We start from the raw sequence: 12,733 nt of genomic DNA, 5'->3' as shown, positions 1-12,733 counted from the left end.
CCCCCAACCATGCCCGGTCAGACAGCATCTTCCCACCACCCCCCCCACACCCCATCTCCAATATTTCTATAATTAATAAAGAAAAGTGTTCAAAGAAAATGTAGAAAAAAACACAATTCAAGGGGTGGGGGGAGGTGGAAGGGGTCCTTGCTCCCACCTCCCCTATTGACGCCCAAATCCTGCCTGATGCAATATTCAGGTGGGCCTGTTAATGGGCCTAAGGCCTGCAGAAATAAGCCATTCGGGGTGTTAAAGGGCCCGCTGGAGGCCGCTCAGAAAACGGCTCAGGAAATTTTGAGTTGCTATTTTTGTGGGCCCAGGGAAAGCAGGCGTGTTCTTCCTGGGCACACACAAAAAAAAAAAATCTGACCTGTTCGAGGACCCCCACCGGGATTGCTTCCCCTCCCCTCTCCCCTCCCCACCGCACCCCACCCCACCCCTCCCAAATCCCAACCGGCCGGCTGGCTCCAGGCGAAAGCATCCTGATATCCCACACTTCCCTGACAAAGGGTTGGGACCCAAAGTGGGTAGATGGAATTAAGATACAGATCAGCCATGATCTAACTGAACGGTGGAACAGGCTCGAGGGGTTGAATGGCCTCCTCCTGCTTCTATCTTTCTAACCGTTTGGTGCCTGCAGTTTGCTGGTGGCACTTAAGTGAGAAATTCAACCAAAAACGGCCAGCCGGCGTTTGACCTGAATTTGGTTCAGATCAAACCGGCGAGGGGAAAGGACGAACGGCCACTCCACCGATCTTGGCGCCCATTTTTTTTGGGTGGCGGAAGTCGAATTTTACCGGCCTGAGTTTTAATTTAGTCGCTCAAGGTTTTTAAGCCTACGGTGAAACGGGAGTGTGAAAATGCCCGCAGGAACTCGAAGATGGGTTTTACCTTTTGCGCCCGGCGTTTGTCCGCTCGCTGGTTCTGATGGTAGATTCTGCTGAAGTTTGAGACGATGACTGGGACAGGCAAAGCAATCACCAGCACACCACTCAAGGAGCAAATGGAACCAAAGATCTTCCCGGCGATTGTCTTTGGCACCATGTCACCATATCTACGAGAGAAAAGAAGAGAGTGTTTTAATTGACCAACCCACTTTCTCATCGTTTGTCTCAATCTCTTTTTAATCCAAACACACATCTAATTGTCTCTTGAGCCCAATTACACAGCAGAAGGCTCACCTTCTGACTCCCCACTACCTACAAGACGCAAGTCGGGAGTGTGATGGAATACTCTCCACTTGCCTGGATGAGTGCAGCTCTAACACTCAAGAAGCTCGACACCATCCAGGACAAAGCAGCCCGCTTGATTGGCACCCCATCCACCACCCTAAACATTCACTCCCTTCACCACCGGCGCACCATATCTGCAGTGTGTTCTATCTACAGGATGCACTGCAGCAACTGGCCAAGGCTTCTTTGACAGCAAACCCGCAATCCTAGAAAGACAAGGGCAGTAGATGTGTGGAAACACCATCACCTCCAAGTTCCCCTCCCAGGTCACACACCATCCGACTTGGACATATATCGACTGTCCCTTCATCGTCGCTGGGTCAAAATCCTGGAACTCCCTCCCTAACAGCACTGTGGGAGAACCTTCACCACACGGACTGCAGCGGTTCAAGAAGGCGGCTCACCACCACCTTCTCCAGGGCAATTAGGGATGGGCAATAAATGCCGGCCTCGCCAGCGACGCCCACATCCAATGAATGAATAAAAAAAACCCCATGCTCGCCCTGAAAAGCATGTTTAGGATGCTGAAGGCTGGGATCTTGAAGTAGAGAGAGGTCCATTTCCCAGCACTGTCACACCTCGATCAGCACAAGTTGATGCATTATATTTTTAAAAAGGTGACACCTCCCAGCAGGGGACAAGGAAAATCCTATGGGAAGAGTCAAGCCTGGTTGGTCTGTGGCACATCCATCCTCTGGGTTGCAGGCATCAGACAAGATGGATGAACATATGCCCATAAAGGTCGCACTTACCCAAATACCCCCTAAAGGTCACACTTACCCAAATACCCCCTAAAGGTCACACTTACCCAAATACCCCCTAAAGGTCACACTTACCCAAATACCCCATAAAGGTCACACTTACCAAATACCCCCTAAAGATCACACTTACCCAAATACCCCCTAAAGGTCACACTTACCAAATACCCTCTAAAGGTCACGCTTACCCAAATACCCAATAAAGGGCAAGCTTGTTACTTACTTGTTTTAGTAATGTTTGTCTATAGCAAATTCTCAAACTGCTATGGTGGGATTATGAACTCTAATTCTCCGGATTACTAGTCTAGTTAATTAACCACTACCGTCCCCTGCTAGCAGAGACCTCAACCAGAACCACCATCTGCAGCGTAGGGTCCAATATGGCCCACAATGTCTGCATGAACACTTGATGCTCTCCCAGCATTGTTCTCCTAAACACAGGGCCCTAGAGATCCAGATCTATTGGCTCTATTGGTTAAGTCCGAGATATTAGCTCCTAATTCACCGAGACACAGGTTTACAAATGGGTTTCGGCTGTGTGAGCAATAACAAGAATCATCTTGACTGAAGTTTTTTTTTCGCTCTTCTTTTTTTAAGAGATAGTGTCTGCTGTGTTCTGTGTAAACGTTAATTAAATTGTGATGGGGATCAATGCACAGGGAGGCATTACAAGCTGATCAGTATTCAACAGCTGCATGGTTTCAGGGCTGAGCAGAGCCAGCAGATGGTGGATTACCCAGTGTTATCCTCACCACTAACAGAAACTCACGACTGACCCATGGAACTAGATTTGCCTCCAACTGTGCACATTAGCAGTAAAAGTTAAATCAGGTGCCGCCAAAGGTAATGTACGTTGGGAAAATGTCAGAGAGAGAGAAAGAGAAAGAAAGAGAGAAAGACTTGCATTTATATAGGGCCTTTCATGACCTCAGGACGTCCCAAAGCGCTTTACAGCCAATCAGGTGGATTGGTTGAAAGAGCCGTGCTCTCAGGATCTCAGGTGTAGGAGTAATTTTAGAAATTTGTGCTCCCGAAGCCGAGTTTCGTCCACTTGAGGAACATTTTGGGAAATTGGGTTGTGCTTGAGTTCCCAATATGAGCTCCCGACAGGCAAAGCTCCGTTCCAGGAGAACAGGTACACAAAATGACCCCTATACATCCGAACAATTCATGTCCCTCATCAAAGGTGGGGGGGGCGGCGGTTTAACAATTAGTCCGCGGTAGATGGCCCCCTATTGTATTGAGCCAAGGTCCACAGACTTGAGTTATTCACTTTACAAAGCGGCACGGTGCATTTAACCGTCCCAACTGTATTGTTACAATAACAGTGAACCTTTTATGTTGTAAATTTAAGGGCTGATTTCTTGATTGAATGTTCTCAACGTGGATCGACACTCACGCGAAGTGCTGGTTCGGAAATTACAAGCCCGCAAGTCTTGATTTTCCATCCATTTTAAACGAATGGATGGGCAACTAGGCTTTGATTGGGCAATCAGCCCTCGATTTCTATCTAGTGCCTTAACTTTTGTACGTGACAGATTTAGGTGTGGCTGCAACTAGACTTGGGGCATTGGTAGTCAAATTAATGCTGCTCGGCTATGCCTACTTGTCATTAGGATGAATCAGATGTGTGCAACCGAGCAACGAGAAGGAACACATCCCACCCACAGGGCTCCTGCCCCTCTGACCGGTCGGTCATTGCTGTCAATCATTCGTTTCTGCTCAGGATTGGAAAGGAAGAACAAACTTACACATAGTAACGCCTTTCAAGTCCTCAGGATGTCCCAAAGTTCTTCGCAGGCAGTGAAGTACAGTCACTTATGTAATGCAGATAAATGCGGCAGCTAATCTGCTCAGATCGAGGCCCCTCAAGCAGTAGTGGGATAAAGGAGGTCATTTATTTAGCAATGCTGTTTGAGGGATAAATCTTGACCAGGACACCAGGAGAACTCCCCTGCCCTTCTTGGAAATAGTGCCATGGGATCTTTTATGCCCACCTGAAAAGGCAGACAGGATCTCAGTTCTCAGTGTATACTCAGTATAGAATCATAGAATCATAGAAAGGTTATTAGGAGGCCATTCGGCCCATCGAGTCCGCGCTGGCTCTATGCAAGAGCAATCCAGCTAGTCCCACTCCCCCGCCCTATCCCCGTAGCCCTGCAATTATTTTCCTTTCAAGAACTTATCCGGTTCCCTTTTGAAAGCCATGATTGAATCTGCCTCCACCACCCCCTCAGGCAGTGCATTCCAGATCCTAACCACTTGCTGTGTAAAAAAGTTTTCCCTCATGTCACCTTTGGTTCTTTTGCCAATCACCTTAAATCTATGTCCTCTGGTTCTTGACCCTTCCACCAATGGGAACAGTTTCTCTCTATCTACTCTGTCTGGACCCTTCATGATTTTGAATACCTCGATCAAATCTCCTCGCAACCATCTCTGTTCCAAGGAGAACAACCCCAGCTTCTCCAGTCTATCCACGTAACTAGATCCTCATTCCTGGAATCATTCTAGTAAATCTCTTCTGTACCATCTCTAAAGCCTTCACATCCTTCCTAAAGTATCCGCTATATCAAGCCCCCTGAGATGTATCTTCGGCCTTAAGCACCATCATAAATATGTAAGTCGCTGCTTTTAATATGGAAATGTAACTTTGGGGTGAAAATCCTGCTACACTGCTCCTTGTCGCACATCGAGTCTACAGGTGAGATTAGGATTTATTTCAATAACTAGATACTCAACAATATCACAGCCTTTATATATTATTGGTCTGTAAATGATTCTAATTGTTTTATAGAAAATCAGATAACACAGATTAAATTTAGGCAATAATGTAAATTGGGCAGTGGAATTCTATACTCCAAAACTTAAAACTGAAATGTGATTCTAATGCACTTTGAAATGAAAGCTTTCACTGGAGCATGTGTCAGTTGACCATGATCACTAGCATGAACTGTTGTAATGTAGGGAAGTGCAGCAGCCACTTTGCGCACAGCAAGCTCCCGCAAACAGCAATGTGATGATGGCCAAATAATCTATTTTTAGTAATGTTGGTTGAGGGATAAATATTGGCCCATGATACCGGGGAGAACTCCCCCGCTCTTCTTCGATATAGCACCCTGGGATCTTTTACATCCATCCGAGAGGGCAGGTATTGGTTTAATGTCTCAGCCGAAAGACGGCACCTCCGACAGTGCACTGCTGCCTCAGTACTGACACTGGAGCGTCAGCCTAGATTATGTGCTCAAGTCTCTGGAAAAATATCAAAAAAAGCCTCTTACTGTTGGTACTGTAGGTCTTCACGAAATAAAAGCCGGGGCAAAGGAGGTTGCATTGTATCAGTCCCTCTGCGCCAAGCTCTGTCAGAGTGCCTGGATGATGTCTGCACAAAGAGGGATTGTCTGATGGTGCAGATAGAGGTTTCCACTAAAGCGATTGCAGCCTCAATAATTCAGTCAGATGCATCTTCCCTGGGAGAACAAGTCGACACAGAGAGCACTATCTTATTTCCCACAGAAATCTCCCCCCTCCACAGCTGCACTCAGGGATGGAAAGATCATGTTGATGAAAGTGAATGGATGGTGCTATTGTGAGAGAGAAAAATGATCAACAGTCTTAGAGGGAACATAAGAAATAGGAGCAGGAGTAGGCCATACGGCCCCTCGAGCCTGATCCGCCATTCAATCTGAGGGCACTGAGTGTACTGAGTTAGACGATCAGCCATGATCATTTTGAATGGCGGAGCAGGCCCGAAGGGCTGACTGTTGCTCCTATTTTCTATGTTTCTATGTTTCAATCAGATCATGGCTGATCTTCGATCTCAACTCCACTTTCCCGCCTGATCCCCATATCCTTGGATTCCCCTGGAGTCCAAAAATCTATCCATCTCAGCCTTGAATATACTCAACGACTCAGCATCCACAGCCCTCTGGGGTAGTGAATTCCAAAGATTCACAACCCACCGAGTGAAGAAATTCCTCCTCATCTCAGTCTTGAATGGCCGACCCCTTATCCTGTGACTAGTTCTAGACTCTCTAGTCAGGCGAAACAATCTCTCAGCATCTACCCTGTCAAGCCCCCTTATAATTTTATAAGTTTCAATGAGATCGCCTCTCATTCTTCTAAACTCCAGAGAGTATATGAAGGGAGGGAAAAGAATGTTATTGACTGTGGTTGCTTATAGGGGCACGGTCTTCCTGGATAGATCTGTTCATTTCTGATCATTGCACGTTTATAAGGAAATTGGGACACATGGAGTGGGTAAGGGGTTAGTTTAAGCACATCTAGTGGTGCCATCATGGGTAACAATGGTTTCCAGGAGTTTGCTTAATTGCAGTAGGGAGTCAGGGGGAGTTTACCAGAGGTTTGTTCCGGAAATTGGCCGCAGGGTATTGTCACTCCCAGCAGATAGTGTTACCAGTAGTTGGGGGTGGGTTTCGTTTCTCCTCATCTCGGAATACCTAGAAGTTACAACATGAAAACAGGCCATTCGGCCCAACTAGTCTGCGTCGGCGTCTACCCTCCGCGCGAGGAAATAGTTCCACCGGCCTTGTTCCCACATCCCTTCAACCCCTTTTCCTTCATCCACCTATTCAATCTAATCTTGAATGTTGACATAGTTTCTGCCTCAACCATTAACCCTGGAAGTGAATTCCACACCCTCACAACTCTCTGTGAAGAAGTTTCTCTTGCTCTTCATTCTAAATCTCTTACATTGAATTTTGTATCTATGGTGGGGTCGCCAACTCTGGGTGTATTCCTGGAGGTTTCATCACATGACCTCCCGCCTCAAACCATCCCACCCCCACACTCCCGCCATTGGTCCATCCTCCAGGCGTATGGCCTTCTCATGGCCAATTGGAAAGGGGACAGATTCTTTGTTACCCAATTGGATTCATCTGGACTGTTAGCCCCGTCTCCAATATTTTTATAACTAATAAATGAAAGTGTTCAAAAAAAATGAAAAAGAACACTATTTTATTTAATGCCCCTCTGATTTTCCTCCCTGAGTTTGCTCACAGCAGTGTCCTGGAGATTAATCTTCAATTGCTGGAGACTCCAGAACAATCCTGGAGGGTTGGCAACCCTAATCTATGGCCCCTCGTTCTGGACCCAAATAAACCATATCCCAAAAAGGGGGTTTGGGCGGCTCAGTACTGAACACAGCCTCAATCACTAAGTCTAAAGGATTAACAGTATTAGGATCATAGGAACATAGGAACAGGAGTAGGCCATTCAGCCCCTCAAGCCTTTCAGTGAGATCATGGCTGACCTGTATACCAACTCCATCCACCCTCCTTAGCTCCATATCCCTTAATACCTTTGGCTAGCAAAAATCTATCAGCACCACGCCCTGAAGCAGTGAGAGGACCTCGCCCAGGGCAGATGTAACGGTGCTACACGTGGGCGTCAGAGGGGAAGAAATTTAGCCAAGGCTTCTGCCCTTGATCACTCTCCAGTAACCCCTTACTGGACATCAAATGAGAACAGCCACTCACGATCGAGGCTTTCACACAGATACTGGCCCTCGAACACGATAGGGGAGGTCGTCCACCAATAGAATCATACCCTTTGGTTCAGTCATGCCATCCGGTGAGGAGAGTAGGGGAAAAGAGGATATCTTCACTATTGGCAGCCGTGCCTTCAGCCGTCCAGACCCCAAGCTCTGGAATTCGCTCCCTAAACCTCTCTGCCTCTTTTCCTCTCTCCTCCTCCTTTAAGACACTCCTTAAAACCTACCTCTTTGACCAAGCCCTGTCCTAATATCTCCTTATGTGGCTCGGTGTCAAATATTGCCTGACAGCGCTCCTGTGAAGCACCTTGGGACGTTTTACTACAATAAAGGCGCTATATAAATGCAAGCTGTTGTTGTTGATATCGGAGACAAAAATTTAAAGAACCGGGGAACACAACGGCCCTGAATTTCCTCGGGCTTTCTGCCGCTGCATTGGGCAGATGTGCAGCGAAAACCCAATCTACGTGTGGAAATCAGAGTTTCCACCGGACCTGCGGCGAAGTTACGACAGTGCAGGGGTAGAAAGTCCGAGGAAATTCCGGGCCAAAGACCTTTAAGTTAAAAAGAATTAATAAAAGAATTTCAGAATTTGGAAGAGGAGATCACATTTCCAGTCATTGGAAGAGGGGTGGGAATTGGAGGGGGGCGGAAATTGAGCTGAGGAAAACGCCTCTCGACAGATTTAAATGAAGCATTTACACACAGACTCAGAGCTTTTGAGGCACCTCCGGCCCTACAGGTTGTTCCGACACAGAAATCATTTTTTAAAAAGACGAGTCGTTGTAAATTGGTAAGTAGGGGGTCAGAGGACAGAGGTCAGACCTGGACTGCTACTGACAACACAAAATCCCGAAATATCAGAAGCTATAAATGACGGGGAGAGGCAACGACCAGGGCAGCAGCTCTCGCCATTTACTCTCCAACTTGGAATCCCAACAAATCCGCCAGGCATCATGTCATCATGTAAAGAAAGCATAAGGATGAGATTAGAGACCAGACACAGATAACAGGAGAGATCAAGGGGTGTATATCAAACCCCAGGGAGTGAGTTACGGGCTAGGATCTAATCGAGGGGTTCGGGGGGGTTTATATACAGAATAATGGATACCTGGGAATGAGTTACGGGCTAGGATCTAATTGAGGGGTTCGGGTGGTTTATATACAGAATAATGGATAACCGGGAGTGAGTTACAGGCTGGAATCTAATTGAGGGGTTCGGGTGGTTTATATACAGAATAATGGATAACCGGGAGTGAGTTACAGGCTGGAATCTAATCGAGGGGTTCGGGGGGGTGCGGTTTTATATAGAATAACGGATACTCGGACCTGAGTTACAGGCTGGAATATATTTCCAGGTCGGGATGGTGTGTGACTTGTAGGGGAATGTGCAGGTGGTGTTGTTCCCATGTGCCTGCTGCCCTTGCCCTTCTCGGTGGTAGAAGTCGCTGGTTTGGGAGGTGCTGTCGAAGAAGCCTTGGCGAGTTGCTGCAGTGCATCCTGTGGATGGTACACTCTGCAGCCACGGTGCGCCGGTGGTGAAGGGAGTGAATGTTTAGGGTGGTGGATACAGAGTAAAGCTCCCAATTCTCCATCCCAACTATGTGCCTCAACCCAACCTCAGGAGAGAGCCCAACACTGCACCAGTGTGATAGTTCCTCCATTTCTCACAGCAGCCATTCTGTGATCTGTGTGAAAGAGATTACCAATTAGAACCAACTTAGAAGCAGATTTGAGCTTTCATTAGGAAATAGATTGAGAGTACCCGGTTACAATTCATTTACTTTTTGCCTTTTAATGTTCCCTAATCCTTCTTCACAAAATCAACCAAGTATTTTGTTAAAGACCAGCTTGAAGTGCGATACAAAAGACTAGGGGCGCTAAATTGGGCCGTGTAACGCCCGTTGTTTCGACGCTTCCCGGCCTCTTCGACATCCAAGATGGCGTCTTGGATGCGCACGCACGTTCCCAGCACGATGTGCGCCGGACGCCATCTTGGTATAGGAGTTAGCGCAGGCGCAGATAACGAACACTGGAATCAAGTAAAGTAGGGAGAAAATGGCTTCAATCAGTGTACAACGCTGATTTAAAGTGATACACACCATTTTGGGACTTAACGCTCAACGCAACGCACAGTCTTAACCCCGACCATCTGAACGTGTCTTAGAGTGCCTGGAGGACCCCCCACTTGCGCTATTTAAAGGGACCATGCAGGATTTACAGGTTAGTGGCTGGATTATTGCTTCTGGCTGCCGAGACATTTGTAACTGTTTTTGGAGGTCTCCTATACTTGAATACTAGGACACGGGGACATAGCCTAACATTTAGAGCCGGGACGTGCAGGAGTAAAGTTAGGAAATGCTTCGACACGCAAAGGGTGGGAGAAGTTTGGGAACTCTCTTCTGCAAACGGCAGTTGATGCTAGCTCAATTGTGAATTCTAAATCTGAGATTAATAGATTTCTGTGAACCAAGGGTATTATGGGATATGGGGCTAAGGCGGATATATGGAATGAGGTCACAGGTCCACCATAATGTCATTGAATGGCGGAACAGGCTCGAGGGGCTGACTGCCACTGCCACTTGCTGCCTACTGATATGTGCTACCTTCTCCTGCAAGAAAGCATGACGTGTGTCTGGGCAACGTGCATGTCATGTATGAATAGCTGCCAGTGTGTGTGGCCTGTGAGTTGTGGATGGGCGGCTTGCAACAGTGGTAACGTGTAAGGGTGAGAGGAAGCATCTGATTGGAAGAGTTGAGTAGTGATGGAAAGAGTTTGTTGGTAGGTGGGTGTTGGGGGGTTTAGTGCATGGGTTTAGTGTGGCTAGTGGTGCAGTTCGTAGGAGACGCCACTTGACAGTTGACCTCACTCACCTTAACTACTCATGTCAAAGCATTGAACTTCTTCCTGTACTGCATCCATGTTCATGATGCTGTGGGCCTGGCATTGACTTCATCTCCTACTGCCTCCCACTGCCTTTTGGATGTATGTCTGGAGGGCCTCTTGCTCCCCCCCCCCCCGCCCCCCGCCCCCTGCGGATAAAGGTTGTCCCTCCTTCTGTCCACTTCTTGCACTAAGGCCTCTGGTGCATCAGCAGAGAACCTTGCTGTACGGACTCTCAGATCAGCAGGTTGGTGAGGTCTGGCACGCAGTTTGGAGGATGTGGGATTTAGCGGCGCGCAACCTTTATTCAATGTTTTAACATAACTCATCAGTGTGTAAACATAGAGATGGGACCTGCATCTGTGCTTTACGTGTGCGATGTCTGATCTCCGTTCAGACAGCAGGTTGTTATATTCAGCAAATAACAGGTACCAGCTACCTTTAAGAGATTTCTAACAGACAGCTTGCCTTTAAGAGATTGGAGCTCCCCCTGCTGGTGGAAAGTGCGAATTGCATGGAATCCTCGATCAACCCAGATTGCAGGTGAGTCCTCAACCCTGACGAAAATCTCGTCCTGCCTGCGCAGGGACCACTGGGCGCGGGGTAATAGCGGATTGTGCTATTCCCGCCCAAAAACAGGCCCCTATCCAATTATCCCTCCCAGTTGTTTTCATTTTGCTGTCTCTCTCTCTCTTTTTCTCTCTATATCTCTCTCTATCTCTCTCAGCCTGTCTGTCTGTCTGTCTGTCTCTCTCTTTCATCCTTGTATGAGATTGGGAGATAAACCAACGTGTTATTAAAAACAAAAGTGAACAAATCTACAATCTGTCACAGTCTAGTAAAAGTTGGTTCCATCCCTGGGCTGAGCTGAACTAGTGACTCCAGCCAGGCAGTGTTAGGAATATGGCAACTGTCCTCAGTGTCCCTGGGCTAAGGAAGAGCAAAATCAGGCAGGTTTCCCGTCGTGATCTAGTTGCGAATTGCACATGTGCAAACTTGGGGTAGACTTGGGCTTGACTTGTGTGGCCGAACTGATGGTGTCTCTCTCTGGGCTCACACATGAGGAATGAGCTCTTGGGTCCCTCTGTCGGTGGAAATGTATCGAAGGAGTGAGTCAGCGCCATTAGGAGAGGAAGGGTGAATGTTCGAGTGATAACACAACTACAGGCCCGAAATTCTGATCAGGCCCCTCCATCGGGGAAGTGCAGCCGAGTGGCCTCAAGACCGTCAATGCCAGGAAACCAAGACCCTATCCCAAATTTGCATGATTGAGGTGGGCGGCCCACACCTTCAGGGGTACATCAGCAACACCTGTCGCAATCCACTGATGTAACTTGCAGGGGTCTGCAGCAACTCACTAGGGGCACCTCTAAGCCCTTCCTGAGCTGATGATGCTGTGGGTCAGGGGGTAGCACTCTCACCTCTGTGTCAGAAGGTCACGGGTTCAACTCCCACTCCAGAGACTTGAGCACAAAATCTAGGCTGATACTCCCAGTGCAGTACTGAGGGAGTGCTGCACTGCCAGAGGTGCTATCTTTAGGATGAGATGATAAACCGAGACTCTGTCTGCCCTCTCAGGTAGCAGTGAAAGATCCCACAGCACTATTTTGAAGAAGAACAGGGGAGTTCTACTGGTGTCCTGACCAACATGTATCCCTCAACCAATACCTAAAACAGATTATCTGATCATTGCCTCACTGCTACCTGTGGGAGATTGCTGTGTGGAAATTGGCTGCCATGTTTCCCTACATTACAACAGTAACTGTACTTCATTGGTTGTAAAGCGCTTTGGGATGTTCTGAGGTTGAGAAAGGCGCTGTATAAATGCAAGTCTTTCTTTTTTTCTTTAACGTATAACGCGCAGGAGGAAGATTCACTATCTCCTCCCCCACCACACCGCTAGGATTTTACAGATCAACTTCCGCAGAGGATAATCCCAGCGGGGACCTCCTCTCCGAGAGGTGCGAAGTGATACATTTTGGCAGGAAGAACGAGGAGAGGCAATATGAACGAAATGGTACAATTTTAAAGGGGTTCAGGAACAGAGAGATCTGGGGGCATATGTACACAAATCTTTGAAGGTCGCAGGGCAGGTTGAGAAAGCGGTTAAAAAAGCTTACGGGATCCTAGGCTTTATAAACAGAGGCATAGAGTACAAAAGCAAGGAAGTTATGATGAACTTTTATAAAACACTGGTTCGACCACAACTGGAGTATTGTGTCTAGTCCTGGGCACCGCACTTTAGGAAGGATGTGAAGGCCTTAGAGAGGGTGCAGAAAAGATTTACTAGAATGGTTCCAGGGATGAGGGATGTCAGAAATGTGGATAGACTGAGACTGGAGAAGCTGGG

General features: G+C 47.5%; 1 protein-coding gene across 3 annotated transcripts in view; it reads right to left on the bottom strand.

Moving 5' to 3' along the window:
* kcnd3 (potassium voltage-gated channel, Shal-related subfamily, member 3) overlaps nt 1–12,733 on the bottom strand; it is a 230,905-nt gene that overhangs the window by 28,235 nt on the left and 189,937 nt on the right. For all 3 annotated transcript variants that reach the window (XM_068007677.1, XM_068007678.1, XM_068007679.1), the window contains exon 2: nt 892–1,054. In XM_068007677.1, the coding sequence (XP_067863778.1) occupies nt 892–1,054 (163 nt within the window). The remainder of the gene's footprint in view (nt 1–891; nt 1,055–12,733) is intronic.

The sequence above is a fragment of the Heptranchias perlo genome, chromosome 27 (assembly GCF_035084215.1).
Source record: "Heptranchias perlo isolate sHepPer1 chromosome 27, sHepPer1.hap1, whole genome shotgun sequence".
Classification (NCBI taxonomy): domain Eukaryota; kingdom Metazoa; phylum Chordata; class Chondrichthyes; order Hexanchiformes; family Hexanchidae; genus Heptranchias; species Heptranchias perlo.
The sequence above is the reverse complement of the archived record's forward strand: the minus strand, read 5'-3'. Positions and strand labels throughout refer to the sequence as shown.